This window comes from Annulohypoxylon maeteangense (genome assembly GCF_022496945.1).
Source record: "Annulohypoxylon maeteangense strain CBS 123835 unplaced genomic scaffold GGS22scaffold_2, whole genome shotgun sequence".
NCBI lineage: Eukaryota > Fungi > Ascomycota > Sordariomycetes > Xylariales > Hypoxylaceae > Annulohypoxylon > Annulohypoxylon maeteangense.
Window position 1 is genome coordinate 2800779 of NW_025953249.1, and position 20124 is coordinate 2820902.

The 20124-nt window shown below is 46.3% G+C and overlaps 8 protein-coding genes across 8 annotated transcripts; 2 read left to right on the forward strand and 6 right to left on the reverse strand.

The window, feature by feature from the left end:
* Nucleotides 1–141: 141 nt before the first annotated feature.
* GGS22DRAFT_70425 (uncharacterized protein) lies at nt 142–3184 on the forward strand. Its single transcript, XM_047967856.1, has 2 exons — nt 142–2473; nt 2526–3184. The coding sequence occupies exons 1-2, from the start codon at nt 432–434 to the stop codon at nt 2644–2646; spliced, it is 2163 nt and encodes a 720-aa protein (XP_047823206.1). The 5' UTR covers nt 142–431; the 3' UTR covers nt 2647–3184.
* On the reverse strand, nt 3035–4033 carry GGS22DRAFT_153739 (uncharacterized protein). The gene is made up of 3 exons (XM_047959911.1): nt 3516–4033; nt 3237–3453; nt 3035–3181 (listed from the first exon to the last, which is right to left on the reverse strand). The coding sequence occupies exons 1-3, from the start codon at nt 3801–3803 to the stop codon at nt 3126–3128; spliced, it is 561 nt and encodes a 186-aa protein (XP_047823207.1). The 5' UTR covers nt 3804–4033; the 3' UTR covers nt 3035–3125.
* A 52-nt stretch (nt 4034–4085) lies between these two features.
* Nucleotides 4086–5198, reverse strand: GGS22DRAFT_153741 (Alpha/Beta hydrolase protein). Its single transcript, XM_047959912.1, has 2 exons — nt 4959–5198; nt 4086–4898 (listed from the first exon to the last, which is right to left on the reverse strand). Exons 1-2 carry the CDS (start codon nt 5135–5137, stop codon nt 4421–4423), a joined length of 657 nt encoding a protein of 218 aa, XP_047823208.1. The 5' UTR covers nt 5138–5198; the 3' UTR covers nt 4086–4420.
* A 597-nt stretch (nt 5199–5795) lies between these two features.
* Nucleotides 5796–9234, reverse strand: GGS22DRAFT_70467 (P-loop containing nucleoside triphosphate hydrolase protein). Its single transcript, XM_047967858.1, has 4 exons — nt 7174–9234; nt 6881–7121; nt 6261–6824; nt 5796–6201 (listed from the first exon to the last, which is right to left on the reverse strand). Coding segments are annotated over exons 1-4 (2775 nt in total). The 5' UTR covers nt 9142–9234; the 3' UTR covers nt 5796–6199.
* Nucleotides 9235–11860: 2626 nt separating this feature from the next.
* On the reverse strand, nt 11861–14024 carry GGS22DRAFT_70478 (cytochrome P450; the record flags this gene model as incomplete). Its single annotated transcript, XM_047967859.1, has 4 exons — nt 11861–12632; nt 12698–13469; nt 13535–13660; nt 13739–14024. Coding segments are annotated over 4 exons (1609 nt in total), but the record flags the coding sequence as incomplete, so codon positions are not given.
* Nucleotides 14025–15162: 1138 nt separating this feature from the next.
* Nucleotides 15163–16172, reverse strand: GGS22DRAFT_184954 (putative aldo/keto reductase; the record flags this gene model as incomplete). Its single annotated transcript, XM_047964249.1, has 2 exons — nt 15163–15687; nt 15747–16172. 2 exons carry the CDS (start codon nt 16170–16172, stop codon nt 15163–15165), a joined length of 951 nt encoding a protein of 316 aa, XP_047823211.1.
* An 820-nt stretch (nt 16173–16992) lies between these two features.
* On the forward strand, nt 16993–17362 carry GGS22DRAFT_184955 (uncharacterized protein; the record flags this gene model as incomplete). Its single annotated transcript, XM_047964250.1, has 2 exons — nt 16993–17147; nt 17218–17362. 2 exons carry the CDS (start codon nt 16993–16995, stop codon nt 17360–17362), a joined length of 300 nt encoding a protein of 99 aa, XP_047823212.1.
* Nucleotides 17203–19038, reverse strand: GGS22DRAFT_153752 (uncharacterized protein). The gene is made up of 3 exons (XM_047959913.1): nt 18951–19038; nt 18658–18901; nt 17203–18585 (listed from the first exon to the last, which is right to left on the reverse strand). Exons 2-3 carry the CDS (start codon nt 18790–18792, stop codon nt 17491–17493), a joined length of 1230 nt encoding a protein of 409 aa, XP_047823213.1. The 5' UTR covers nt 18793–18901; nt 18951–19038; the 3' UTR covers nt 17203–17490.
* Nucleotides 19039–20124: the final 1086 nt, after the last annotated feature.

Consider the following 20124-nt stretch of genomic DNA (forward strand, 5'->3'; position numbering starts at 1 on the left):
GCATGCACGCGCCTCACAACGCATACCAGCCAACCAAATTCCGGAGTCTTCGCTCGACCCCACGACACCAAGGGGCATGCAGCTGGCCTATCAAGAACCACCCGACCGAATTGACAATTCAGAGCTTCCCGAAAGCGACCTTGGTTTTTCTTGGAAACTCGCTGACACCCACAGCCCAGCCCAGCCTTGCACTTTCACGAGGAAATGATCTTTCGCGACCTTGGCCCGCGAATACCGCGTGTTTTCACGCTCCGTACCTCATCCTTCCTTATCGTTTCTCCATCTAGTCATCCCGGAAAATACCTAGGTAGGTAAGGCAGCCGTCGAGATTAGTTAGGCCATCCATCTATGATTCTCCCGCGTACGTGTGCGTGTATGTGTAGCTACAATCACGGCCGCACAACCACCACCACCATTACCACCGGCGCCCAATGCCCCCACGGCGCATCTCAATCCCTCCGCGACGTCGCGTGAGGCGGCCCGAAACCCCGCCCCCGGCCTACACAGAACACGACATGAACTCGTCGGCGCCGTACGAGCTCGACGACGGCGGCGCCACCGTCATCACAGACACCGGCCTCGCCCTCCCCGTCGTCAGCAGCCCCCGCTGCCAATCCACCTTCTGCTACCGCACCGTCACAGTCGCCAGCCACTACTGCCGCAAGCACGAGTGCCATGTCTCCGGGTGCGTCTCCCGCCGCGAAAAAGGCCGCGGCAGACGCTTCTGCGCGAACCACCAGTGTCGCTGGCGTGGCTGTGAAGCCGCCAGAGCTACCCCGTCTCATTACTGTGTGAAACACACCTGCGAGACTGTGGGTTGTAATACTCTTAGCCCGGAAGACGGGTACAGGTACTGCGACGCGCACACGTGCAAGATCCAGCGGTGTCCGGGCCGCCGCGAGGCGCCCGCGAAGTTCTGCTCTAAACACCGCTGTCGCGCGGACGCGTGTGTGCGTCCGTTCGTCAAGGCGAGCGAGTTCTGCGCGGAGCATAAGTGCGAGGTTGATCGGTGTCGGGCTGCGCGGAAGGGCGCGGGGAGGGTTTGTGTGCGGCATGAGTGTTCGGTGGAGGAGTGTGCCGCGCGCAGGTTCGAGAAGAGCCAGTTCTGCGCGACGCATAAGTGTGTTTCGAAGGGGTGTGGCGAGGCGCAGATTGAGGGGTTTAGACATTGTGGGAAACATAAGTGTCGGGATTGCGAACGCCCGTGTATTCCTGAGAGTGGCTTTTGTCGCAGACATAAGTGCTGGAAGGCGCGGTGTTTGGAGGTGAGGGCGGAGGGCTCGACGTGGTGCGAGAGACATGTTTGTCATTGGGATGCGTGTGTTGAGCCCGCGCTTAGGTGTGATGGGTTTTGCGGCGATCATACTTGTGCGGTTGGGGAGTGTTTGGAGAAAGCGTATAAAACGGACGATGCGGTTAGTGATTATTGTCAGAATCATACGTGCACCGAGGAGGGATGTCTTCAGAAAACTTCGAAGGCGACGTATTGTACCCTGCATGAGTGTCAACGGCGCGCGTGCCCGGACTCGAGGTTTTGGGACGATGAAGAGTGTGGGAGGGAACACGCGTGTTGTAAGAGTCATACGTGCGATCAGAAGGAATGCTCTGCTCCGACGGTTCGACATAGAGCTTTCTGCGAGAACCACATTTGCTCGTTTAGCGACGGTTGCTTATTACCCCGGGCGCCGAACTTGGGGTGCTGTGAGGCGCATAAGTGCTACGAGGAAGGATGTCGAGATCCGTGTATCCTAGACAGCTTGTTCTGCAAAGCCCATACCTGTGCGAAGAGAGGAGGTTGTACTGAGGGTCCCGTCGCGGGAGGCCGGTTCTGCACGCGGCATTCTTGCGTTCAGCCTGGTTGTGTGGAACGTGGTGGCGACGGCGGTTTCTGTAAGGATCATATGTGTACCTGGGAGTCGGGTTGCCAGAATGGTCGCGGCAGCGTGGAACAGCTTTATTGCGATACCCACACGTGTACGCAGCGGGACTGCTACGAGAGATGCAAAGGGGCTCGTGGGTTATGCGCTATACATGCGTGTCATTGGAGCCAGGCCTGCGTGAATACACCTATCAACTCCGGCGACTTCTGCCAACGGCATACTTGTGTCAAAGATGGGTGTGCTAGAGCTAGTGTGGTTGAGGAAAGCTTATGCGGTCGTCATGCTTGTTCTTGGAACTCGTCGATCTGTCTTAAGCCGCGGTGGAAGAGAAGCAGCTTTTGCGAAGATCATACGTGTGGGGAGATGGGTTGCGGGTTTTCTCGAGCCCCTGGTGGATCGTATTGCCCCGACCATTCTTGCCAAGGGTCTACATCTTGTAAAGGACAGGCGGAGATGGGTAGCGACTATTGCATCGACCACAAGTGCAGCAGGCCGAACTGTAGGCTGAAGAGCGTGGGAGGTACGCCGTTTTGCAAGAATCATAAATCTCTAGGTCCCCCTATAGGGATCCATGACCTAGCAAGCTTGCAGAGGTAAGGGTTCTTAAATCCCCTATAGTTACGTGAAGTCAGCTTACCCGCATAGCTTTCGATCGCGAAGCCCTTTTGGGTTCATTGACCCCGTCATCGCTGCGTCGCTCACAGACATGAGACCACCAAGAGCGAAGACCCCGAAACATACCTCGAAGCAACGTCAATGGGTATAGGATAGTGTATCAATCGTGTTATTCATTCGAAATGGGATATTGGTTTAGACTGTACGTACAAGGGATTCATTTTCTGGAAACTAATGACTGTTATGTACTACTTCCTTAATTAGCATGGCTTAACGTATGAGCGACCTGGTCTGTATCATTAGACTGGGTAATTATGAGTTAAGATAGGTATGGACTACGGATTATGAATTGAGAACAGACATGATCATGGGTCTAGGCAATAAAACTTATTGATTCAGGTTGTTGCATTTAAAATGTTGAGATCGAAGAACATAGATGAGTAGTACTCAGCAACTTTCAACGAAGTTCTGCATAATCATATGGTCGGTCTGCCATGAATGGAAATATATACAATATCAAAATCGCCCTCACAAGGGTTTCCGTACATTAACTCCCCTCTCATAATATCATCCCTAAAGGCGTGGCCGTTAGGACCAAAGCCTACCTACCTACCTACCTAGGTACCCAACTCACGGATAAACCACCACCAAAGTCACCTTCGTCCACGGCCTCTCCGGATCATACGCTTCAAACTCGTCAGCCATAATCATCACACACCGACTTTCCACACAGAAACTCACCAGTATTCCCCTCCGGCGTCCACCGAAAGTCAAAATTCCCGTTAAACGGACGCACACCAACATTCCCACCTAATTCCTCGTCGCCGCGAGACTTGATAGCGAGCTCCGTCTGCAGCGCATCAGTATCCGGGTTACAACCATAAACAACGTCGAAGATGGCGCGCGGGTCGCCGCGCTCCGTCATGAACATCTTGGTTGTATTGTCTTTGGGCTCGTACTATGTCCTCGGTTAGTCTACCTAGCTTGTCAAATTCTCAGCACCTAACTGGTTAAACGTACTTCTCCATTAATGACGATGCGCCGGATCGGATCCCACGGCAGGGTGACTACCCCGTCGACGAGGGTAAGTTCGCTCGTGGAGTTCCCCGCGGGACTGACGAAGATGTGTTGGTCGCCGCCGCCCCAGTCCCAGATATTGAGGAAGTGGTTGTGGATCTCCGGGAACGACACGTTCTGCACCTGGATTGAAAAGCTTTCGGTGATGTTGTTAGGCAGCACGTCCGTGGGGATTTCGCATGCCAGAACGGCGGCGGCGAAAACGAGAATGGAAGTTAGCATTCTGCTCATTTTGGAGAATTATGTCGTCTGAATTACTCGGTGTGTGATCTTGGACTGAGACCTCAATCGTGGGAGCTCCACTATATATAGGAGGCTCAAAGACTTTGGCGAGAAAAGCAGAAATCGAATATAGTGGTGTTGGTTGTTGGTTCATGCCAAGACCCTATACGAGGTTGCGCATGGCTATTTGGGAGGAAGGTAGCATTGCCATCATGTAATCATGTAGTAGTATTGGGTCTAGACATACGACGATGCTTACTTGCATTGAGTGTCGTATGCGTGACCATCCATAGGAGCCAACGACTACATGCTTTCTATCAGCCAGCCTCGAGAGAGCGACTTTCGGCCTCCGACAAATGGTTCGCGAAATGTATATAACCGGGGGAATGACTCCAATGAGGCTGAAGTCTAGACTCATCGAAAATCTTTTCACGTATTAACTAGGATTCAGCTCACCAGCCAGGTCCTGCTGCCAAGTTACCGATCGAGCATATTGTCAATGGAAGAGGACCGAGAGAACAACCTCATTCTATGATATCTATGTGTCGGTTAGGTATATGTACATCGATTCACTTTGTGTACCTAGCTGAACTCTCGATCTAGCTAGGCACGCATTTCCCATCCTGCTATTTCGGCCCTAATATCGCTTGTTCGATGAAACTCAGCGACTCCTTGACAAAGCACAGCGGATTCTCTTCCGCGATGTAGTGACCGGAGTCGGGAATCGCCACGATCTCATAGGTTCCCTTCTGATGGACTTCCGCAAACATCCCACTTGCATGCTCGAGATGTCTGCTCTCGATCCCGCTCAAGGATAAAGCCGGGAGGCTAAGTTTTCCGTACGACGATATCCATTCCTGGCACTCTTTGGCGTCCTGCTCGAACGCGCGGTAAATCTCAAAGGCGCACCGCATAGCGCCGGGCTGCTCATACGAGTGCACGTAATGATCAATGTCTTCAGGCTTGATTGCGGCACTGTTATGCACGAGCTTCTGAAAGAAGTGGGTCAGGTAGACATGTTCACGGCCTGACACGAGTGCTAGAGCAAGATCAGGCACATTGTGGAAGACGAAATGGAATTGATGAACGGCGTGCGTAGCAAGTCTAGGGACGTATTGGCATCATTGTTGTTCTTATTCTCGTTGGCATGGCTTCTCAACTTACTCTTCGGTGAATACCTCGGTTCCAGGCAAGGGACATTCTCCCCAATTGATGCTCGCTACCCGCGACGGGTGCTTCGATGCCATGGCAAACGCAATCATTCCCCCGATGTCATGGCCGATCAAGTGAACTGGCTCATGAATCTCAAGGGCGTTCAATAGACGAACGAAATCTCGCGCCATATTGGATTTGGTGAAGCCGGTAGCAGGCTTGGATGAACCCCCTGCACCGCGGTAGTCGGGGGCGATCACACGGTATCCCGCCCTTGAAAAGGGATCGATAACAAAGCGGAATTGGTATGAGGTTTGTGGGAAGCCATGGATAAGCAATATCACACCTCGTTGTGGTCTCTTGCTTTTGGAGGGACAGTCGATGTAGGCGATGCGCACCGAAGGTTCTACTTCAACAACTCGGTGCTTCCACGTGTCGAAATCCATTTTGAAATGATTTGTATCTCGACAGCTCGATTACCTGTGTAACTAGTTACCTATTCATTACGAGGCCAGCTTATTATAAGTAACGGCTTATGTTTGGCGTTCACCGGTTTCGTGGGGCGATATCCCCTGAACTGGCATACGGAACTGGTGGGTCGGACCCAAGATACTGGAAATATTGAATACCCAATAACAAAAGTGGCACGGCTCTCAGCTAATAATTGATGGGATGAGCTTTTGTGGGTGATAGTGACATATACCGGTGAAGGGGAAGGGGATAATTAGTGTGACCTACTGCAAGGTGACGCTATTTGGTGTAGTGCGGTAACCAGCCCGCCAAGACGCCGCCTCTGGTCGGTGAAAACCTCACGATAAGGGGTTCGTTCGATTAGATAAACTTCTAATGGAAAGATCTACAGCACTCCAATTTGGGATCACATAATTATTCTGCTCACAACTTAATGAAACTCTTTCGACGTCAATCCATCTAGTTATCGAGATTAGCAAAGATGTTGTCAACGCATCACTCTTGTGGGTTATTTCGAGGTGGTAGCAAAACCTTTTTCACAAGAAATACTAGGTATTATTGTAGTTACCTAGCACTGCATGATGGGAATTCCTTATCTAAAGTATCTTTATCGTATCAGTAGCAGATGCCAGCAGTCTTAACTCTTCAGGTGAATAGGCTTTATACGCTCCCTGAAAACATATATGCTGGAAAACGTCGCAGTGCGAAGACGTTGTATTTTCTCTTAGGCGGAAAGGTTCGACCCTAGTAACGTACTTATTCGGCATGGGGCTATAATCTGATCCTTGTTTTAGGAATTGTTAATTGTTATTGGTGGCTTCTAGCATAATTTAGAAAACTTACATGTGTTTGAAGAAGACGGCGTCGCATTTTGTTTGTTGGAAACGGACCCCCAAACGACCGGCGTGGATGATTGTCCTGGTGACTTGCTCAATTCGCTGAACAATGAACTACCTTGCTTCGAGGGTTTCTTCGGATTCCCAAATATCCCCGTCGAGGCCGATGAATTATTCGTCCCTAGGGAAGCTGATCCAAAGAGGCCCCCAGAGGAAACTTTTGATGCGGGCTCATTGAACGAGAACGGAGAGGGCTGGGTGGTGGTCGAAGACGATTGAGAACTGCGACTAAACAGTCCTTCATGTTGTTGAGCTTTGTGAGGCACCTGAGAGCTCGAGGCTGGGGTACTAAATAGTCCTTCGTGCTGTTTAGTTCCGGGAGGCGCCTGAGCGCCGGACTTTGGGGTACTAAATAGTCCCGAAGGGGTTTGAGCTTCGGGCGGGACCCGGTCTTGGCTAGAAGCATACTTGCCATATTGAAAAACTCTACCAAGTGATAGTTGTGGAACAGAGAACAACGCGTCGTCGTGTCGGGTTTCTAGAGGTGCTTCTAATCCTATTGAGAAAGACTCTACACAATATTAGCCTACTCCATCACTAGAAATGCCGAAGTTATGAAGTACTAACCTGCCGCCTTACGCTCTTTGAACTTGTTGCAGATTTGCAACCCTTTCATGAGGGCGTCGTATTCTTCTTGCAACTCCTTTCGCTCAATATTGATTTCAGGCGACTCTGATGCTAGCCGTCCAAGCTCGTCATCCTCCATCTGATTGACCCTCTCGGAGGTAAATATTGTCGGCAGGGCTCTGATGAGGAGGTTCTCAACAGCTAAGACAATCACGTTATCGATGAAGGTACGAAGTGACATCTGTGAGTTATGTTAGAAGCCATCCGCGTCTTGTAGTACAGGGTTAAATTACTTCATAGTACGTCTCGGACTTATCAATTAACCCATCCACGCCGAATTCGCTTGTGGGTTTCGGTATTGATATTGCTTTGAGTTTTGTGTACGCTTCCTTCGTGAATAATTCCGGCTGGTTTTCGAGTAAGTCCTGGATCGCATCTACCTTATGATTCTTCTCGTTTCTTCTTGCAAGCATGCCTCGGAACTCGCTATCTAGAGGCTGCGGATAACCACTCTTATAATGGAACAGAAGTTCCTGTAACTTCTTTTCAAGGATTACAGACTTCTCATCAAAGAAGGGGTCTACTATATTAGAGAGGATTGCGGAGAAAGTCCGCTCGTCTGGATCCACGATATGTTTCATAAGCTTTTCGACGAATGCTTTGGTCGTTTGAAGCACAAGTTGAATATGACAACGTGCGATTGCTTCCCATGGCTGGGCTTGGTCCTGGAAAAGTTTCACGGCTAGACGATCGTTCGAAGTCCCAGGAAATTCGTTACCTTGATTTGCCGATGATAGTGATTCTAAATCTGACGCGATATTTTCGAAGGTGACTCTCTCTGGGTTCTGAATTGTGTAATTATTGACTAGTGGTTGAAGGAAAGGGGCCAGGGGTTGAGGAGATGGGGGCAAAGTAACCTTTGATAAATCTGTTGCGATTATGCCCACCTCACCAGTACTATCAAGACTCTTGTAGTTCTCTAGTGCGGTTGTCGATTTTTTAGGAATGATAATACGCCTGGAACCTTTCGTTTCTAGGACATATGCGAATGCCCGATTCAGGTCTCGAATAAGTGCACGAATCTTTCTAATTCTGCTGTCGTCAATCGTAGTTCCTTCGTTCTTGGGATAGAGGCCGCCGAAGAACTGATCAGCGTAGTTCCCTTCCACTGCCTGTAGGCACAAGATATGAAACTGGGAGGCGATTCTGTCGAGATGTGTTCGTAATTCTTTTTCAGTCGACCTTGGGTCGCCAAGGCGCTTGAGCCGAGCTTTGTGCTCGTTGACCTGTTCCTCGATACTCTGGATTAGACCATGGAGGTTATCCTTGATATGTCCCAAGAGGATACCGCTTAGCTTCTTTCGAAGTGATTCTACTCCGCGGTTCTTCGACGGTACACTGGACCAGACGCCTGATTCGAAGAACTCTCGCTCTTTATCATCTCGCTCCTTATCAGTGTGCGAAACCTCTTTTTCACCTCTATTGCGAAGTACGTGCCATCCCAGAGATAACACGTGTGATTTATCTAGATTTTTAGCCAGGCGAACGAAATTGGTTTCATCCAGGGATCCAGATGTGAGAATATCCGGTTTTGTAATGATGCCAAGGGTTCGCTGCTTTTTCTTGTCGTGGTGCTTAACTTTAGACAAAACTTTCTGCAAGATGACTTGGTTGCGCGCCGAGATAATAGCCAAAATGATGCTATTTTTGCGAGCCATATAGCGCTCGACTAAGCGTTCTACAATCTCTCGACCAGCGGCAGATTGATTTTCATCTTCGGAGTGATAGAAACCAGGGAGATCGACCATAGTTAGATGGGGTACATCGGGACTGCTTATCTCAATTCTCAGAACATCTTCTGAAAAGCCAGCATCTCCCTTGAGCATCTTTTTCTTAGCCTCCTCGATGATGCGAGGTAGCTCTTCCTTATTGAAGGATTTCTCATCAAAGGAATGCTCCTCGTCCTTAGATGTCGAAGAGGGTTGAATTCGAACATCAACTTTTGTTTGGTTATTGGTGCGAAGAACGAGTTCTGTTGCAAATCTTGTACAGAGTCCATCGTTGACAGGAAATCGTACTCTTGAGATGGCTTCGAGCACGGAGCTTTTTCCAGAGGATTGGTCCCCGACGACGATGATCTGGGGGAGATCGACGAATCGACCGATTCCGTGTTTACGTAAGTCATCGATAGCATCTAAGAGGGCCTTCTGCTCCCCATGAAGCTGCTCTAGAACTGTTGAGTCTAGAGAAATGCCTTCCATGATGGCTCAAAATGAAAGCAGTGAAATTTATGTATGTATTGGGAAGGTAGGTAGGTACGAAGTAGGTAGTGATTGTGGTTAATGTTAAAAAAGCGAAGACTGGGAAATAAAGTAGGCTGAACGTGAACGACCCGCGTTTATCTATTAGTTAGGGGGTAAGCTGAAAGATTTTATGCACCTCATATCTTGTGGCTTCATGTAGTCATTTTCTTTGTCTCGGTACGTGCCTAATCCCATCCCTACCAAGTTCCTATGTAGTAGTAATCAGCCCATGAAACCCAATTTTAGAAGCATGAAGGAAAACATACTGTACCTTAGGTAGGTAGTATCTCGATTGTTCGTCCAGACTCCAGCGTTGTTTCAGATTTGGTGAAGTTGAATCTTGATTGGATTATTCTCTATCTTCATGGTCCCCGACACCCCGAGGCGTTCCTCGGGCCGCATCTGAGAGCAAAGAGTTGTTGGTCAGGCCGAGAAATACCAGGGGCGGCGCTTCGAACATTTTTGCCCACCCCCTCATTGGCTACCATTCCATACCTACATATTTCAATACCACCCTCTTATGTTCCATCCGCTGTTACAGAACTAGAAAACATCCATGGATTGTTCAGCGTTTATACGGCTGATGGTGATGGCCAAGGCGCAAGAAAGATGTTGGGACGAATATTCGGTGGCTAAAGCTCAGTGAAACCAGAATTCATGTCTAGCGCACTGCACTGCCCGTGGCTCCTGCCCTGCGATGTGCCCCACACTTAGGTTGGTCGTACAGGGCCCCCGCGCAGACCCCCGCGACTCGGCACGAACTAAATATTCAGCTTGAGTGCTATATATACCGGGGCATCTTGGGGGCTAACAATCATTATTTTAGTTTCAAATGGATCATAATAACTACTTTTTTTTTTCTTTTTTCAATTGCCGAATAATTATATAATTTTCAAAGTCTAAGATTTATTGGGAAAGTTTAACAATCATTAGAATTTGTTTTACTGTATTTTTACCTCTTATTACCTACTGTCTATATCTATATTATGTATTTCCGGTTTATCAATGTATAGATAATTACTAGGTGCCTATCTACATACGCAGTAGCTGGTACTATAGATTGTTAGACCTTCTAAAATATTAATGTGTTGACAATTAGAAGACCTAGAGACCTGCATACTGGATTTAGGTACTGGACCTGGGGATGGAAATATACACCACTGACATCAACTAGCTACTAGGTACAGAGTAATAACATGGGTAAGTAACCTATATGGACGGAAAGGGGGATATTTATGCGCACCGCCTTATAATCCTAGGCAGCCTCACAGAATTTCATCGTCAATTTTCGGTAACTACCTTGGACCTACAGTGTACATGAATTTTGCACACATTTTAGGGCTAGGTCAATCGTACAATCGGAGGGTCGTGATTCACAATGCATCCTACTACATTAGTCATCAATAATGATGTGTCTTCATTCGCAACTCACTAGTTAATTCATAGGCATCTTAATATCCTATCGGAATTAAGATTGGATGAACTACGGTGAACTGGAATTATTTCATCAGTGTTGCTATTCTACATAGGTAACAAACCTGCACGTTTCATCACTACCTACTTTCAACTAACATGCCGTTTATTCGGCCATCACGATACTACAGCATAAAGGACGATAGGCTTTCTACTTGGAAGTCACTTTACGCTCAGAGATACTTGCTGCCTTAGGAATGATTTTCCAATTATCTACCTTATTCGTGATGATGGTAGCTCCTACCACCTACTTAGTAGTCACGGGCTATGTTGATATCTTCTAAAGTCCAAGTAGTGAAAGTAATATAAGATGATAACTAAAAATAAGCTCAAATTCTTTTCATCTGTGAATAGACCTACCTAGTACATATGCTATTTAGTTCTTCTTTAACCACATATTCATTCTAGAGGTCATACTCACATATTTAGCTAACTAGGTAGCTTCGCATTCAGATCACTGTACAATCACGGTAGAAGCCATCATCTCTCGAAGTAGTACGCGAAAAATGTTGAAGTTATCAATATATAAATTTAGCTTCTTAACTCGCAATACCTTTAATATCAAAATGTTTATACACACTGAACCTCACCGTGCTAGATACTAATATCACCAGAACTTCTAAGCAGTACCCCTAAAACTCGCTCGCTGTCTCTAAGATACCCCTAATCAACAAGACAAAACCCAATCTACCTTCCCAGAAACACTTCGAGGAAAATTTCACCATGGCCAACGGCTACACCCAATGTCAGTGCAACTGCCGTGAAGAGGCTGGCCGGCACCTCGCACCATTTTACGAATGCTACCGAGCTCTCACCGACCAAAAAAGAATCGTCTGTGGTGGATGTTATGATCGTGCTCTTAGAGGGCTGGGATCCTGCAGCTAGGCTGTATCTTTTCGAATGATATGGCCATACATACGAGGAAACCGTGACTATAATCGAGGGGGATAAATGCGCCAACGTTTTCGGAGAAACACATATACTTCTGTTTATGCTTATCGCGAAATAGATACGTTATGGGATATGGTTATGAGGCTTTGGCTTGGGTTGAGCTATAACTTCTGGAAATAGCAATTGCGAATACCTACCCTCTGAATTTCTTTTGATAATGACATATACACGTGGAAACCGGTGTTAAAGTACTTATTTCAATGACGTAGACGGATCCGTGTATGGAATAGTAGAAGGAGAGAGCCATATAGTATCTTGAAATCCCATCAGACGTGAATGTACTAATCCTTTAAAGGGGCCTCATAATGTGTATAGAGGCTCTGGGAATTGACCACGAACGCGCTCATTTGAGAGGAAACGGAGCCATGTTACCTAGGTTTCCTATGTATACCTATCCGGCAGTGTGTAACGTATGCGTTTATTTGAACGGCACTGCTGGATATGTTGGGACGGTAGTGAATTTCCTATCCGTTGACCTTATATACCGAGGGCTCCACACGCGGGTAGATTGGTATGTGGTTTGCTCCAAACCCTTCGCCGAGCCGACACGTTTTGAAACTGATAGATACTTACCTAGTACATTTGGAATTTATCTTCCCCTTAAACCGTCTGCCTTGTCTTCATCATAACCTTAGCATAGGGATCCAATATCACGTTCTCGTCAGCGTAAATACTCCGGGGATGCCCATTCCCCCTAGGCGAGGCGAAATCAAACTCTTGAAGCAGTCGCATAAGCACCAGCTTGATCTCGCCAACTGCAAAGTATCGGCCGGGACAGACTTGTCCCCCGTAGCCGAAAGACATGTTATCGGGGTCGGATTGGCCTGCCATGAACTTGTGGAGATTCTGCCCGTTGCCGGTGTGCCGCTTGCGATAGCTTCTCATTGGATCAAATGTATCGGGATCCGGGGTGATGGTGGGGTCGAAGGCATGTTGCGGACCGGGCCACGCGATGCGAGTCCCCTCTGGAATGTGTGTTCCGTCCTTTAGGGTTAGGGGCACCATTGCTAACCTTTGAGGTGTCACTTTGGATGATATTAGCTCGCCATATCCCACATCCTTCTTTGGTGATACACATAATTGCACTTACAGAGGATGGGTGGATTGTGTCGTTGACTTTCAAGGATGAAGCTATCCATCTTCTCCAGATGCTGGAGCCACGACTTGACTGGCATATTTTGTCCGAGCTCACCATGAGTCTTGAGTGTCTCATCGATTTCGTCTCTTAGTACGGCAACCCATTCGGGGTGAGCAATAATGTCAAATAGAACGTTTGCCGCTGTCGCTGCCGTTGTGTGGATGCTCGCAAGCGTCAGGATGCATTGTCTGGCAGCCATTTGTTCCAACGATCCTTCATTTCCCACCGCGTGGTCGACCATCCATTCAAATAACGTTCCATCACCTCTCTGGCCTGCCTTGACCTGTTCCTCGCGTTTGAGCATGTACTGACGGACGACCTTAGTGCCTATGTCAATCTGCTTCTGTACACGCCATCGCGCTGGAATCAATGGCTTGACCAAGAAGTGCATCCACGGCGGGAACATGCGCAACGCGAAACCTGCCAAAAATAAATCCTGGGAGAAGTTTAGTGTTAGGCTTAGCCATGTAGGATCACGACACGCTGGATCGCCCACAAAGACCTTTGCCGACATGCGGGCGACAAGCATGCGCAAGGTTTGCTGTATGTCGACTTCGGTCCATTCGATGGGCTTGGGTACGTCTATATGCCAGCCGTACTCGAGTTCCTCGTTTGCCATATCGACGTATTTAGCCACATCCGGGTTCAGCTTTTTTGTTAATACGGTGACGTGCAAGTCAGAATCACGAATTACGGAGGCCCATGACCAGCCTTTGAACAAGTTCTGCCTGGCAGTTAGAAAGGAAACACCTATTCGATAGCTGAGATACCGGACACGGAGACACCCACGTTATAATGCGCCATCTTCCCATTGAGTTCATTTCTTGGAATCAAGCGTAGCTCGTCTAAGTACTTCATTGGCATAACATGGATGTCGGTATCGTAACGACGTACCACGAAAGGGACATCTTTGAACTGTCATATTGAAAGTGATATAAGCATATAGCAAAGAAGCCATGGGGTTCTGGAATAGAATAAGTCACTCAGACGTACCTTATCATATCCACTATTAATAATTCTATACGCGTCATATATAAATCGAGTCTTGAGCAAGAATGAAGGCTCCCACCATCCCCGAGACCCGTGTACTCGGGCGCCCGGAATTCTGGGCCTCTTGGGCTGGAAGAACGAAATAGCGAAAAGCCAAAGTAACACGATCCCGACTAATTTGATGACTTTCGACGATGATATATAATCGTGAAAATCCGTATTAAGCCTCTGCGAAACCCCCCATTCCGAGCCTTGCAGGCCCTGCACATGGGTGCCGTTGAAAGCCATAGGTAGCTAATGGGGTGTGGTACGAAAAGATCCGGTGGATTTAGTTAGGTACTTATAGTAAAGATGATAGCGATAGCGCTAATAGAGCGTCGGGCAGTGGGTTTCCTAAAGGAGATCCTCTTAGCATGTATTAGCCAATCAAAAGCGACCCCGACCGAGAATTGAACGCGACTCGGTCACCATCTTCCGGAAAGGGCCAGATGTGCACCCAGATGCCGGGAATATTTGCAGATCATATGTATAACAACCCGGTGCGATGTCAAGTTCATGGGACCAACGATGATAAGTGTATCTCAGGTTCTAAGGAGTTTTAAAAGGTGACATGCCCACGATCCTCTGATACGACGTTGGGAATTGCGACGAGATTCGATGTAGAACCAGCTGAAAGAAAATATATAGATATGATTCCAAGGGTTATTATTCGATGTCTTTTAGTACTATCTATTTCGTAGCGGCCGCCGAGAGCGATGCTTCTGCTTCTGCGTGTATGCAGGATTAGCACCTGGTAGTTGTTAAAAATCTATTCACTCTAGTAATTATTCCCCGGAGCCCTTGTAGTTTTAGCACTCGAAAGCTTGTAAGCCCCCTGTAATCTACAGGGACTTTAGTGGATACCTTCCATAATATAAAATTGAGTTAGCGGGATGGTGGGTTATGACGATCGGCTCCAAGGGGGTTTTTAAGCTCTTTTGAGTAATACATGAGAATCTTTGCTTCTATCTTATTCCGGTGATTTTTTTCACCTGCTAGGCTGCTAGGTAGATCTATTATGTCCTCATTGATAGTCATTGAATTTCGTTATAGGAAGGTTCCGAAACAGGTGTATGGATTGTGGATAGGTACATGTGATCAGTGATATGGTGCTAAAGACGTTTCTGAACGGCAACTTTACTAGGTATTAGGTGGGTGTACCTAAGCGAGGGTGATTTTTAGGCACCTTGAGCGCTAATCCCCAAAACTTTTTCGGCAGTGCTATTCAACAGCCCTGGAGCAATTGCGAGAATTTAATTTGGTTCAGCAAAAGGGATCCATCCATTCTTTAGTGTTTCAATATAGAGCATAAGCCCCTAAGATACAGGACCTTCACCAACAAATTTGGTTTATACTACAGCACGCAAGTTGCCACACCAATTATGAAACTACTTAACAATCTTCCAAGCCTCATCAAGCACCGCAACTACATCTTGCGGAAGCGGGCCTTTCCGAAGCGCCTCCACGTTCAATTTAACTTGAGCAATCTTGCTCGCGCCGAAAATAATAGCATCTCGTGGCTCCAATTTCGAATGGAAGGCGAGCCAACGCAGCGCTACTTCCGGCTTGGAGATGCCGTGCGGTTCAAGCGCCTTGTTGAGAAATCGGATGGCCTCGTGATTCTTATCAGTATCATACCGCCGGGCATCCGTTGACATGATATTGCCCTTGGCGAAGCGTGTTCCCTCGACTTCACCGGACGTTAGGGCGCCGTGGAGGAAACCACTACCGTGCGGACTATGCGCCACATATTGCATTCCATGTTTGCGAACCAGATCAAGCACCGGCCCTTCATGTTGGCGGTCGATTAGGTTGTAGATACCCTCGTACACGGTCGGCTTAACATATCCCTCACGTTCACAGATGTCGATGAACTCGGTAAGCATCTCGGCTGAGAAGTTACAAACACCCAGCTGTGGCGAGAATCAGTACCGACCTAACTGCTTGTCACGCGAGGTCTAAAAACACTTACCTTGTCAAACAACCCCTTTTTGTATTGCGCATCGAACCCGGCTGCCTGATCTTTCAAAGGTGTGGCCACGTCCGGAGCATGGGGGTAGAAGACATTGACACGTTGACCATCTCCGAGCCTCAAGGCCTCATAGCTCTCCGCAATGGACTTGGCGATCTTCTCGGGCTCTAGAGTACCCTTGAAGCCAGACATGCTAATCAATACCTTAGTGTCGATATCGAATCCTAGTCGCGCCGCCTCTACTTGTCCGAGCAGACGTTGCGAGGCCCCAATGTCTGAAGGCGGATATAGAGCGGCCGTATCGAGCCGACCTATACCCGCTTCCTTGAGCAGTTCCAACAGCTCTCTCACAGAATCCTCGCCGACGAATTCTTGACCAAGGCCGCCGCAGCCGAATATGATGTGCGGCGCCCCTGGGAACGCCATGGCTTCCACGATACTAGTATGATGGTGCGATAAGGTGAGGGAATGATGTGCTGAGAAACGGGGAGTAAGAGGTTAGGGAAGGGAAGGGAAGTCTAGGTAGTTGGGCAGATAGTAAGTCCTCCGCCCCAGTTATGGGAAGACAGCCAACAGTCTTGAGGTGCGTTACACGACATTTTCCATATAGATGCCCATGGCTTGTGTGGTAGGCCGTCCGATCTCCCCGAGTTGGTTCTCGGCTAGTTCCTAATTGGGATGCCCGAGAGCGGGCCGAGACCCCTGCATATTTATTATCATTGTGCCGGAAATCTGCTTACAAACATCAGGTGCCCTGAGTAGTAGTTAAAAGGTGCCGAGATGAAATAGGGATTAGGGCCATTAAGATACTAAGTGGCCAAGTTGGAAATACGTCGGTCGGAATCTTTGACTCGATGATGGTAGCTGGTGAGTGACTACAGCAGCACCACAGATCGATGGCATCTTGAATACGGCGGCCTCACTTCTCTCTCTGCAGAGACACCGCATCAAGCCGTTCAATACGGTAACTAATTTGCCCGTAGGGGTAGATAAGCGCATTCGTCGAGCAAATATGTCTTTATCTTCTCAGCTCAATAGTTGGGACGTTTCTGCGACGGCACATGTTGGCGTTGAGCTGATCGTGTCGTCATTGTCAGAACTGCTGAGGATGGAATATCCTAGCATGATGGGGTCCCCATCTTCCACCGCGGCATATCTCATATACGCCACGAATTGGGATACTGTGTGAATTCGAGATCTTCCCTCGACGCGAGCCAAGTCTGCGGGGCGCCAGCACCTAGCGACCATGTGCCGCATGTACAATGATTATCGACATATTGCCGGTGACGGGGCCGAATGCACCTTGAACTCGGTTGACTTCCCCGAGTTCGCCATGAGTGCTAAGAAGGACGGCGGCGGAGGAGGCATTAACTTGGCGTTGGCGACCAAGAAAAAGACTCTGTATGAACTTGCGCAATAGGAGCGGAGTTGGCTTGGGGACGCCATGAAACACCTTGGAGATGGGATGCAGAGCATTGCAGAGCATTGGAAGACGTCGCCAGATGGATATTTGGACCATGTTCTGGGACGTGACTGATCTCTACGGCCAAGTTCACATAGTGAAAGATGTCGCTAGCTGGATGAGCAATGGCAATATGACAGAGGGGCGAGCATAGGTACAAATTCGGCCATGTTGTAATATTGAAAAAGGATATTATAAGGGACCTGCTTCCTATTTTTATGTCGTTTCATTTTTTTTATATTTTATTCTCATTATTTCGGGCTAGCGGTCCCTGGATTCAAGTCATAGTAGGTCGCAATGCTTGGACAGCCGGTCTAGAAGATGCTGCACCATATTCGTCTGCATCTGCCATCGATTCAACGCCGTTATCGCCCTTAGTCCCTCTAGTAATCCCCGGAGTCGGGAAGCGCGGAAGTTCAAAAGACTTTTAAAAACGTGGATTCTCTCCTCATCATTCATACTCTGGTGGTCAGGCTGAAGACTGTGGCCTGCCTCCACGGAAGACACGAGCTGATCCCGGGATGGTTGCCTCGACTCATAGCTGAAGGACCTATCAGGTGATATGGTAGTGGCTTGTGTATCAACACCTTTCCGGCCTTCAGGTATCTCGGCCATCAACAGGATGCTTGCCAGCAGCCGGTCCATAATCGAAATCATTAATACGGCATGTCGGGACTGGATGTAGGACGCGTCCTGGTTGAGCCACTTGTCGCAACTACTCAGCACCTCCTTCTGACATATAAATTCGTCGTTAGATGTAGATAATGGCGGTGTGCGTGGATTAACTGTGCATGTGGACGGGTTCGAGATGGTGTGATGCGTCCATGTTAGTCTTATCTCGACTACTTCAAACACGTGAAGCATTTCCAAGCAGAGAGAGTGTGAGTGGTTTGGACTTGGAATCGGACTCGGGTTGAGAGGGAAGGCGATGTCATCAGTGCTGAGCCTATTGGCTACATGCATGAGTGGGCTTTGATTAGTGGATATAGGGGTGGTGGTAGTAACAGTGGTGTCGTCGCTGGCTTGAAAGCCGTCGAAAAACAAGCTGCTGGAATTTGTATACGCAGATTGCTTGTCGCGTGTCGTATCAGATGGAGTCAGATCGAAATCTATACCCAACAGGTCGGGATCAATTATGATGGAATCCCAAGCCGGAGTTATCTCAACGTCGGAGGACTGCTCAAGTCCCCCTGGCGGGGTAGCAATGTCATCTCCCAGGCTTAGAACGTCGCCTTCCGCATCTTTGGCAACCCGTCGCAGGCGTGGAAGGCGTTTTGGCACCATATCTATCCCAGTCCGGCTAGGACTGGTGTATGAACATGCTATCTGCTTATCCGAACATCGCCGACACCCATCTTCTTCACCTGTGCATTTGACCTAAACAAGCCCATTTCGGTTAAAACAGACCCTCGTACGACCGCTGCGTTGCAATTATCTATGGCGACTAACCTTTTTCGATCTGCAGTAGACACAAGCTGACCGGGAGATCCTATGCGGTGGTCTGTTGAGAGGTGAGGCGGTAGACTCGAGAACGTAATGTCCGTTGCCCGGCTCCGATTCCAGAGGCTTAAACGTCATGAACATTGGGTCGAAATTTATAAATGCCGCCAAAAAACTGACGGAACAATCGTGCTTGAACTACAAGCGTTGCACAAGATTTGCAACTTTCACCCTTAACTTGTGAGCCTTATATCTGTAGTCATACTGATTAGTGTAAGTACTTACTTATAAGTCCTACTTACTAGGTTGGTATATTAGCATGTTAATGTTATGACGCTAGGTACTAACACTAGACGTGCCTTGCGTACCTATTGATTAGGTAGGTATACCTACCGTAATGGCAATGGAGGGGTTTCAAAAACGGTTTTTAAACTCTAAACGCGTCTGCCCATTAACGACCATTTAGTGGAAATTAAACGTTGTTATATAGTAAATGGTTTTTAATTCAAAAACGATTATTTATAAAAAAACGATAATTTGTAAAAAAGTTATTTTAAGGATTATATAATTATTTTATGTAAAATGGATATTTTAAAATAATTATTATGTAAATATATATTAATAAATATTAACTTAACGCGATTTATTTATTAATTTCTTTAAATATTAACTTAAATATTAATTTATTTATAATATATATAGAAATTAAATTTAAATTTAAATTTATTAACTTGTTTCGTTTCGATTAAACTAAATTTAACTTATTATTATTAAAATAAAAATTAATAATATTTTATTAATTTAACGCGATTAAATTAAATTAATTTTAATATATTAATAAAATGGATTATAAGTTCGTATTCGCTAACCCGTTAATTTAATTAATATATTAAAATGTACATAATATTAATAAATAATATATATGAAACTTATATTATATTTTATAATTTATAAAACGTTATTAATATTTAATAATAATATTTTTAATATTTAAATAAATATATAAATATTTATTATAAATAAAAATATTTTTTATTTTATAAAATTTTTAATTTAATAAATTAAAATAATAAAACGATATTAATTTTTATTATTAAATTTTATAGCTTATTAATAAAGGAAAAAATAAAGTAAAAATTATATAAGTAAGTATTTATTAAATTTAAAAAAAAATATAACTTATTTTTACTTTTTATTAAATATATATTATATGTTATTTATTTTTTATTTTATTTTTTAGTTTTATATTAATATTCGAATCTTATAATTTACTTATTTAATTAATCTTTTTATTTTAACGTTATATTTAAATAATTATTCGAAACTTAACGCGAATTAACGTTAATAAAATTAATTATTTCGTTATAAAAAAAACTATAAACTTTTAAAAAAAAAATAAGTTATTTAATTATTTATATTCGAATTTTCCTTTCTTTTTTAAATAAATATTATTAAATATTAAAGCTATAAAACCTT